Below are 10,767 nucleotides of genomic sequence, written 5' to 3'. Positions count from 1 at the left end.
GTACACCAGTTACTGGTGGTTTTGGCACTGTGGGCAGTTGCCAGATCATGCTGGAAAATGAAATCATCTCCTCCATAGAGCTTTTCAACAGATGGAAGCATGTAGTGCTCTAAAATCTCTTGGTACACAGCTGCATTGACTCTGGACTTGATGAAACACAGTGGACCAACACCAGCAGCTGAAATGGCTCCCCAAACCATTGCTGACTGTGGGAACTTCACACTGGATTTCAAGCAACTTGGATTTTGCTCCTCTCCAGCCTTCCTCCAGACTCTAGCGCCTTGACTTCCAAATGAAATACAAAACTTGCTTTCGTCTGAAAACAAGACTCTGGACCACTCTGCAACTGTTCAGTGCTTCTTTTCCATAGTACAAGTCAGATGCTTCTAGAGATTTTAGAGCACTACATGCTTCCATCTGTTGAAAAGCTCTATGTAGATGATGATTTCATTTTCCAGCATGATCTGGCACCTGCCCACAGTGCCAAAACCACCAGTAACACCCTCCGGTTCCCTTTCTTAAAGAGAGGAACCACCACCCCGGTCTGCCAATCCGGAGGTACCGCCCCCGATGTCCACGCGATGCTGCAGAGTCTTGTCAACCAAGACAGCCCCACTGCATCCAGAGCCTTAAGGAACTCCGGGCGGATCTCATCCACCCCCAGGGCCTTGCCACCGAGGAGCTTTTTAACTACCTCAGCAACCTTAGCCCCAGAAATAGGAGCGCCCACCACAGATTCCCCAGGCACTGCTTCCTCATAGGAAGACGTGTTGGTGGGATTGAGGAGGTCTTCGAAGTATTCCCTCCACCGATCCACGACATCCGCAGTTGAGGTCAGCAGAACACCATCCGCACCATACACTGTGTTGACAGTGCACTGCTTCCCCTTCCTGAGGTGGCGGATGGTGGTCCAGAATCATTTTCCATGGCTTGCCCGAACTCCTCCTATGTCCGAGTTTTTGCCTCTGTGACCGCTGAAGCCGCACACCGCTTGGCCTGTCGGTACCCGCCCGCTGCCTCCGGAGTCCTATGAGCCAAAAGAACCCGATAGGACTCCTTTTCAGCTTGACAGCATCCCTCACCGCCGGTGTCCACCAACGGGTTCTAGGATTACCGCCACGACAGGCACCAACTACAGCTCCAATCAGCCGCCTCCTTTTCACTTTGCTGGGGGAACGATGACTGATGTTGGACCTGGCTCACAATCACATCAAAGGGTATGTTCGATTTCCCAGTAGGGTTGTGTCAGGAAAGTCAACTTGTAAAAACTAAGCTGAAACCCTTCATTTGATGAACTCCCTGTGATGAACCCCAACAGGGAATGTGTTTTTAGCATCATACTCTTGACTCCGGGCAGCGTGGCTCAGGAGGTAGAAGCAGCTCAATTCCCAACTTCCATCCCAGTCACTGCTTTTGTGTCCTTGTGCAAGACACTAGACCCATTTTGGCCCCATGGTCACCCACATATGGATGCTTCACTGAACAAGATGCTGACCTTTGACCTGGATTGCGTCCCCGGGTACAACATGGTGGATTCTCGCTGCACCTCAAGGGGATGGGTTAAATGCAGAGACTCTACACTGATCATATACGTAAAAATACATGTTTAATTCTGCTTTTAATAATACTTTTTTGTAATGACTTTCTATTTTGGACCAATTTACTTATCATCCGGGCACATCTCAGTAAATTAGAAACTATTTAAAACGTTCAAATCAAGTAAAAAAAGTAAAAAAGTAAAGTTTTTTTTTTATATAGATTCACCAACTGAATATTTAAAAAATGTATTTCTAAGTTCAACAATTGTTAAGATTATAGTTTACAGCTAATAAAATCAGTATGTAATGTAATGTGAAAAATTCAAATAAAGTTCAATATAGTCAACAGCTGGTTTGTAACTGTGGAAACTCCATGATCCTTTCATTCAGGGGTGTCAAACTAATTGCTATCGTGGGCCACATTACAGTTATGGACCACTTGTATATTGAAACATATATAATATAATCATTTGTATAATCAGCTCATGGTATTACGCTACGTACAGTGCATCTGCAAAATATTCACAGCGCTTCACTTTTTCCTCGTTTTGTTTTGTTACAGCCTTTTAACAAAATGGAATTTTTGTCCTCAAAATTATACAGACAATACTCCATAATGACTATGTAATAAAGTTTTTTAGGTTGTTTTTTTTATGTTGCAAATGTATTAAAATTAAAAAAATAAGAAACCACAATATTCACAGCCTTTGCTCAATACTTTTTTGATGCACCTTTGGCAGAAATTACAGCATCAAGTATTTTTGAATACGATGCCACAAGCTTGAAATTGGCACACCTATCTTTGGGCAGTTTTGCCCATTCCTCTTTGCAGCACCTCTCATGCGCCATCAGGTTGGTTGGGAATGGTTTTCATTCAGGAGGTCTCTGTACATTGCTGTATTCATATTTCCCTCTATCCTGACTCGTCTCCCAGTCCCTGCTGCATAAAATCATCCCCACAGCATGATGCTATCACCACCATGCTTCACTGTAGGGATGGTATTGGCCTGGTGATGAGCGGTGCCTGGTTTCCTCCAAACATGATGCCTGGCATTCACGTCAAAGAGTTCAATCTTTGTCTCATCCGACCAGATCATTTTGTTTCTCAATCTTTCAAGTGCATTTTGGCAAACCTGTTACTAAGAAAAATTGCTTCCTTCAAGTAAAGGCCTGATTGGTCGATTGTTACAGAGATGGTTCTCCTTCTGAAAGGTTCTCCTCTCTTCACAGAGGAATGCTATAGTTCTGACAGAGTGACTATCAGGTTCTTGGTCACCTCCCTGACTAGACTAAGATGAATGCAGCAATGTACAGAGACATCCTGGATGAAAACCAACACTTCCCATATAACCTGATAAGAGCTTGAGACGTGCGGCAAAGAGGAATGTCAAAACTGCCCAAAGATAGGTGTCCCAATTTCAAGATTGTGGCATCGTATTCAAAAAGACTTGAGGCTGTAATTGCTGCTAAAGGTGCATCAACAAAGTATTGAGCAAAGGCTGTGAATACTTATGTGCATTGTTTTTTTGTTTTTTTTATATATTTGCAAATTAAAAAAAAAAAAAAAAAATTCACATTATGGGGTATTTATTGTCTGTAGAATTTCGAGGACAAAAATGAACTTATTCCATTTTGGAATAAAATTGTAACAACATGTGGAAAAAGTGAAGCGGATGCACTTTATACAACGTCACCTTAATTTGATTATTATCATTGTTTACCAACAAACTTTGCATTGGCATCACAAGTCAAGATGACAAGCAGATATTAAAGTTCACTTTTTGTAGAATTTATTTCAAAATGGGTTACAATGGACCAAAAACATATAATAGCTTGTTGCGTTGAATAATAAAACAGTATTCAGTTAAAAATGGCAGCTACATGCAGTACAATTTTTACCTTCAAAATGTAAATACAATTAGCAATGAAGATGCCAGCACAAAGGAATTTACAACTTCTCCTGTGTTTTGTAAACTTTCATTATTGCTAGGCTTTTGCAGGCCAGATGTAGTCCCCGGGCTTTTAGTTTGACACCTCAGCTATAACAGTCTGAATTAAACTCCTGAAATTAAAAACAGTTTTGCACCATTGTAACTGATTGAGATGCACCCGTAGTTACTGATCCATCATCAGAGATATAGATGTTCTTCTTCTGTTAGATTATTGTGCTTATTTTAGCAAATGTGTTATATGGTATAAAAAACAACATACATATATACGGTATATATATTTTATTTTTTTAATTATTTTTTTCCCCCTTAATTTCATATAGTCTTGCTTAGACTTCAGTTTGTGAAGTGTGTGCAAGTCTATCTCAAATGTGTTTGATGGGTCTCAAATTCTTCTACACCAAATTCATCCAAGCATGACTTCATTGATATCAATGTAGAAAAGAAAAACCACGTAATGTTGCAAGCAGAGAATTTTCCATTTAAAAGTATTGATATGAGGAAAAATCCACTTCAGGAAAAATAGGGTGTCTGTAGCAGATTTGTTTTCATGGTTTCATGTACTGTCATACTGTGTGTAAAACATAAGAGACTTATTGGTACTTTGACTGGTGTCTTTATTACCATATCCTGGACGTCCTGCAGTGCTATCAAACAGCACACTCATACACAAGTCGCCTTGTTTTGAAAGGCTAAGATATGATACAAGTGTGATTTAAAAGCATCTTTACAACTTGTGTACTTTTTAGATCCGTGTTAATTTGTTGAATAAATAGACACGATGAAGTTGTTGAAAAGTGGCCTTAGTAATCAGAGGAAAGTTATATTGATTCAAGTTTCTGCAAGATAGCAAAGACTAGGTGGTAAAATGTGAGATAAGCAGGTAAATAATACAAAGGCAAATTGAAAAGTGGTTAATATAGCATTAGAAATTTACATGTACAAGTTATGACCAGTAAGACCAGTGCGTAGGATAAAGGTCATTATGTGTGAATCTAATGTATGTCTTTCTTTAAATGAGTCTCTACTGGTTTCTTCTAACAGAGGAGCTCACTTGCATTCTTAGAGAAGACAAATTAAAACAAGGCTAATCCGCTAGGAGACCTCTGTTTTTTTTCTGTCCTTTATCCCCCCTCCCTCTCCTGGCTTTGTTGCATGTTCGCGCCTACCAGGAAGCAGCAGAGAGTGTCTCCACACGAGCTTCTTCACGACTCTGCCTTTGCTGCTGGCTCCTCCATCACAACATCTGCCAGTCGAAAGCGAACATGACGTTGACCAACTCCAGACTGCGAGCGATTTCCTCCAGGATGCAGTGCTGCTGCCACATCTGCTTCAACTTCCTGTAACGCTCCGGACAAAGGTGCAATGGATTGCCTCGCCTTGGGTCAGGAGACAAGAACAAACAAGCTTTGATTAATTACCATTGGCAGAAAGTAAGATGTGTTCTCAACCAACCATTGGAGCTTGGGAGGTGATGCACAGTCGTTTTAATTATGAAGCTTATTGTATCATATTGATAAAGACTTGTCAGTAATTGCTGCCAAACGTGCAACTAAGTACTCCGCAAACACTGTCAATACTTATGTACATGTGATTTTTTACTTTTTTATTTGTAATCAATTACAAACAAACATGTTTTTCAATGTTTTCATTATGGGATGTTGTGTGTAGAATATTGAGGGAAAACATTTATAAAATTTTGGAGTAAGGCTGTAACAAACATGAGGAAAACTACATAATAATATGGTAGCCTCCCAGCTGATAACTTTTTTCTGATGACTGACTTTTTAGCAATGTTTCTCTTTTGTCTCTAAACTAAAGTTCAAAAGTGAACAAAAACATGGACTCATTCTAAAATACTCATGTCAAAATCATACAAATTGATTGTAGAAATGCAGTTTTGTGTGTTGCTTTACAAGTACTACCACCTCCCTAAAATAAAAAATAATGCTATCTGGTTAACAGTAGAAGAGAAAGTCAAACACAAATACAAATAGATAGAGTTGACATTGACAGAGTAAAATAAATCAAATTGTTACCGTATTTTTCGGACTATAAGTCGCAGTTTTTTTCATAGTTTGGCCGGGCTCCAGTGCAACTTATATATGTTTTTTTCCTTCTTTATTATGCGTTTTCGGCAGGTGTGACTTATATTCCGGTGCGACTTATACTCCGAAAAATACGGTAAGTGTAATAATAGATAAGAAAAATAACTGGACATCTCATATAAAAAATATACCACATTAGGTGGCAATAAATATTTCAGAAATCAATAAAGCAAAATATGTACTGGACAAAAAAAAATCACTCATATTCTCTACTGCTCGCTAGTGTTACCATATTTAAGTTATTGTGCAGAAATATGGGGAAATAACTACAAAAGTACACTTCATTCACTAACTGTTACAAAAAAAGGACAGTCAGAATAATACATAATGTTGGATATAGAGAACACTCAAAACCTTTATTTATTTATTGAATCACAAATATTTAAATTCAATGATTTGGTGCATTTGCAAATAGCTAAATGTATGCACAAAGAAAACTATAACCTGCTACCCAAGAATGTACAACAATTCTTCTCAAAAAAAGAGGAGAAATTTAACCTCAGAGAAAAATCGAAAAGAGGAGAAATTTAACATCAGAGAAAAATGTAACCTAAAACAATCATACGCACAAACAACATTTAAAACCTTTAGTACATCAGCATGTGGAATTAGATAATGGAATGGATTAAGTAAATAATGGAAACAATGTACTAATATGATCCAGTTTAAGAAACTGTTCAAACTAAAAGTGTTTACAAAGTACAAAGAAGAATGTTGATAAAAATCTTGAGCTTCATTGATAATGAAGCTCAAGTGAATCATAACTGACTTACATGTTTATTAAGAGATCTGTTACACTTCATTAATGTAAATTGTACTACAAAATGAGGACAGAGAGCGAACATACGTGTTAGTAAATTGCTATGAATTGGAAAAGGGGTAGGATTGTTGCAAAGAGAATTTTGAATATGTAAATGATCTGATGTATCACTTGTAACTGCATACATGTATGAAATAAACTTACACCAAACCTCAAAAATTGTTTGCATTGTAAGTACCATAGTTTTTGCTACATCTGCTTGAATTTGAATTACATTTCAGCTCATCACTGGTTATTACATAATCTATTTGTACAAATATTTCACATATCGCTAACATTTAACAACAAAACGCCAGTGGTACTTGTAGTTAGAGTTAGTTAGAGAATCCATAACTTAGGTCCAGTTCCACCAAATAAAAAACATTATATTTTAGTGTTAATTTAAGAATTTTTTTTGTTAATCTAATGATGATTTTTGTTCCTAATGTCTCAGTGAATAATGGACAAATAATAATGTCAAAAATGATTGCTTAAATTGGTGGGTATCTGCTAAATGAGTTTGGCTTTGGCAAAGGTCAGCAATATACTCACGCGTGGAATGATCTTCCTTTTAGGATTAATAGCCCCCAAATACGTAAAATTTCATCATTAGGAATTATGATTACACAAAATTAAGAAAATAACATCAAACAGCTCTTGCTAGTGTAATCGGCATGACATTTACTACATCTAGGCATCAATAACGCTAAAAAAATGTATTCTAAATAATACAAATACAGACAATTAAATATTTTGCAAGAAGCAATGGGAGATACATAGATAAATGTAATGTATTTATGTGTGGTTAAGTGCTGTGATATAAAAAATTAAAAAACAGTTTTTCCTATATTACTACCAAAAAAAAAAGAAAAAGTGAAATAAATGTTATAATAATAATGAAAATATTTTTTTATCAATTAAGTTGAGATTGTTACCCAAGATGAGGGTCAGTCTCGCCGTAGTCATCCAAATAAGGAGCAGGATATGTGCTTCCTCGAGTCTTACTGGCCATCAGGACAATTTCACACTCTCTTATCCTGATGGCAGATAAAAAAAACACATTCTAATACCAAACTTTACAGCAGGGGAAAAAAAACATGACGTGAAAGCAGACCTGAGAAACATGCCCACTCCTGCACCACAGGTGGCAGCATGGGCGGTACAGGCACCCACGTCTTCTCCATCCAGCTGACTGAGGCAGCAGGAGCTCTGAGAGCACAGCATGACGCCACAGAACAGGCACAGGGTGGGATGCTTCCTCTCGTCATCTGCAGACTTGGGACACCTGAGGACAGGCGAAGGACGGTTTAACAGCAAAACGGTCGCTAGGGATTAAAAGAAGTCATGTGTGCCACTCACTGGAAATGGCTTGCTTGGTTGAGGAGGGCACTGTAATCCTCTGGGAGGTCAATCAAATGGTTTATTCTCCTGGGGTATCTGTTGGAATCAAGTTGATTGACCAATTAGGCGATGGCGAGTGACTACTGTCATTTAGAAAAGTCAAAATCTACCTGACTGTTTGAATTTTGCCTTTCAGGGCTTTTGTTATCGCTGAGCTGCTGCACCACCTTTAAGAAAAACAAAAACAAAAAACACATGTCATTCATGTTGAACACTAATATTACTCAAATATTAAATACCCACGTTTGCAGCAGCGATGCTACTGTATCTCTGTGCTCCTGGAAGAGCTGGAATACATTGGCGGGCAGAGCCAAGTAGCTGCACACTGCCTCCATCTGGTCTTGGCTGGAAACTACAACATCCACAACATGTCAGCACAGATTCTTCAATGTTCAATATCATATAATTACATAGTCATAAGCACCACCCACCAGAAGTGGAAAAAAGGTCCTCTGGGGGGCGGACACCAGTGAGGCAGCTGAAAAAGAGAGCGGTGCAGCGAAGAAAAGAAATGATTCCAGTCTTCACTCTTCTGGCCACAGAGGCACCAGACACATCTGAGAGCAGTCTGGATATCACACAGTCCACATAAAAGCAAAGATTAATGTCTGATACATACATTGCCGAGGAAGACAAACGGTCCTGCAGATCAAAAAACAAAAGTAGCGACCAATTTTTACCTGCCAGTGTATTGCGACACTACATTGAGAACTTTTGCTGCTGCTTTGGCCTCCTCTGTCCCCTCTTCAGTGACTACAGGGAAGTCTGCACAAAAAAGAATAATTTAAAGCAACTTTCATCTTAAAATAAACAAAAACAACAAACTAGTCCCCAAAATTCTAGCATACATGTAATATATATTTCCTTAAAGTACCAGTTGAGTGGAAAAACTAGTTGCCTCTATATTGAACCAAATATCATATATATCGATTAATGACACCGAAAGACTTACGTTTGTGAGTACCGGTAGATAGATATGATAAAAATAATATCAATCTCTTGGAAATTCCTGAGCCATTTTCAGAGATAATGAGCTAGCCAGTCACGTGATCACATGATGTGGAGGAAGGAACCACAGATCCCTTCATCACCAACAACAATGCAAATCATGCAGGGCCAACAATGACTACTTTGGGACAAACGATGATCCAGAACCTTAAAGTTTTGATCCTGAATATAAGGAGGGTGAGCTACAAGTTTTCCTCAATCTCATTACCTTGCGTAATGACAATAAAGCTGATTCTGAAGTTTTAGAAGCTCTGCTTAACAGTCCCAGTTTTAGTGAAACACTAAGCATCATGTAGCAGTGCTAAACAAGACATACAAACATACTGTAATACGATTGCTTACTGTACTATGTCTGCTTTCACTGCGATGACGACTGATAGGATGTTCATATGTTCCCGTTGATATGAAGTTTAAAATATAATCCACATGAAGGGTTAAAAAAGTCGCTTCTGAGTCTGACACTGTCTTCTGTTGTAGTGTGTTTGTCTCCATCTCTGGGTATAAACTGAATGTCACAGATGGACAACTTCCAGATTTATGGCTAAATCCACCTATTATCTAGATGAGAAGCATGATTTATAATGTAGAATAATTTTGATGAGCCGAGATGTGATGCAGCAGTAGCAAACGGCAGCAAACAAGACATCGCCGGCTCAATGCGGCCGTGCTGCATAAGCTGCCTCTTCTTCACAGTTTTACGGCACTTTGCATCCATATACGTTGCATTACTGCCATCTTCAGTCTCTCCTTGAGTCCAGTGCAGCATAAACTATAGTTAGCTTTCGGTTATCAATGCTAAAAATACAAAGCACTACTAATATTTGGTTAATATTCAGATCACGAGATGTAAATATTATTGTTATTATAGTATTGTTGGTTTGGATGGCTATTTAGAGTTTTGTGGGCAAATAGAGAGCCCCCATTTACGCCATGATTGTTATGAGACTTATTATTTAGTTGTTTATTTACGACTTAGAATGCATAAAAAAGAAAAACATATGTGTTCATGTCTTATTTAAGGAATGTGAATGATAGACAGCACATCTCCCTGTAATTGTTGCGTATTTCCAATATGACTGATCTGATAACATGGTCAGAGTGCAGAAGCGTTCCTCCAGTAACGTCAGTTTCCGGACATAGCCGAAGGTATTTGGAGCGGAATATTCAAAATGGACTGAATTTGTGGCATTTTGTGATGTTTAAACGATATTTTCACATACTTTGCAGATTGTAAATACTTTAATGGATACAATGAAACCCAATTAAGCATATAAAGTCAACTTGTTTAACCACTCTACTGCTACTTTAAACTTTGATAATCATTGGTCAACTCGTTAATGACTTATTAGCAATTAATTGCACCGTCCCAGCCCTGCAAAGACATTTTGGTGTGATGGCAGCCACGTTTGTCAACCAATCAAGCTCATATTTTACACACGTGCTTGCCAGTCCCCAAATGTATGTATCAAATATTATAATTATTGGATGAAACAACCTAAAGTAGTGCCAGGTATTTTGTAGAACACATTAATCTCTTTGATATGACAAGTCAGCCAGGTTTATAGTGGTTAAATTTTTAACAGCACCACCATGTGGTGTATTTGTCAGAAAAATGTAAGCACATACAACCCAGTAGGAGTGCATGTTTTAACAAAGTTTCCCACATTTGTGTACTACGGTTAAGAAGTAGAATAGTTAGTTTACACAAACAAATCTGTCCTAATTTTGTCATTACTTTTGGAGGTACAATGACTTGGCAAATCAATGTTGAAAAAATGATAGTAAACACATTACAATTTCGTTTTAAGTAATTAACTCAATGCATGAGTAAAATAAATAAAACTATTGGTGAATTCTACTTAACAATTAAATGAAAAGCCTCCATTTAAAAAACTCATAAAAAACGTTGGCGGGGATTAGATTGTTTTAAGACAGGTTTGTTAGTAAATAGGTCGTACATTTAC

The 10,767-nt window shown here is 38.1% G+C and overlaps 1 protein-coding gene across 1 annotated transcript in view; it reads right to left on the bottom strand.

Annotated features, from left to right (window-relative positions):
- Nucleotides 1–3,763: 3,763 nt before the first annotated feature.
- Nucleotides 3,764–10,767, bottom strand: part of ubr1 (ubiquitin protein ligase E3 component n-recognin 1) — a 68,589-nt gene continuing 61,585 nt past the window's right edge. The window contains exons 40-47 of the mRNA XM_061968923.2: nt 8,476–8,560; nt 8,227–8,363; nt 8,039–8,147; nt 7,906–7,962; nt 7,754–7,831; nt 7,509–7,679; nt 7,330–7,431; nt 3,764–4,866 (exon numbers count right to left, since the gene is read on the bottom strand). Of these exons, the coding sequence (XP_061824907.1) occupies nt 4,725–4,866; nt 7,330–7,431; nt 7,509–7,679; nt 7,754–7,831; nt 7,906–7,962; nt 8,039–8,147; nt 8,227–8,363; nt 8,476–8,560 (881 nt within the window). The 3' untranslated portion in view covers nt 3,764–4,724. The remainder of the gene's footprint in view (nt 4,867–7,329; nt 7,432–7,508; nt 7,680–7,753; nt 7,832–7,905; nt 7,963–8,038; nt 8,148–8,226; nt 8,364–8,475; nt 8,561–10,767) is intronic.

Source organism: Nerophis lumbriciformis, linkage group LG08 (genome assembly GCF_033978685.3).
Source record: "Nerophis lumbriciformis linkage group LG08, RoL_Nlum_v2.1, whole genome shotgun sequence".
Lineage (NCBI taxonomy): Eukaryota > Metazoa > Chordata > Actinopteri > Syngnathiformes > Syngnathidae > Nerophis > Nerophis lumbriciformis.
Note: the sequence above shows the minus strand (reverse complement) of the source record. Positions and strands in the feature narration are given on the sequence as shown.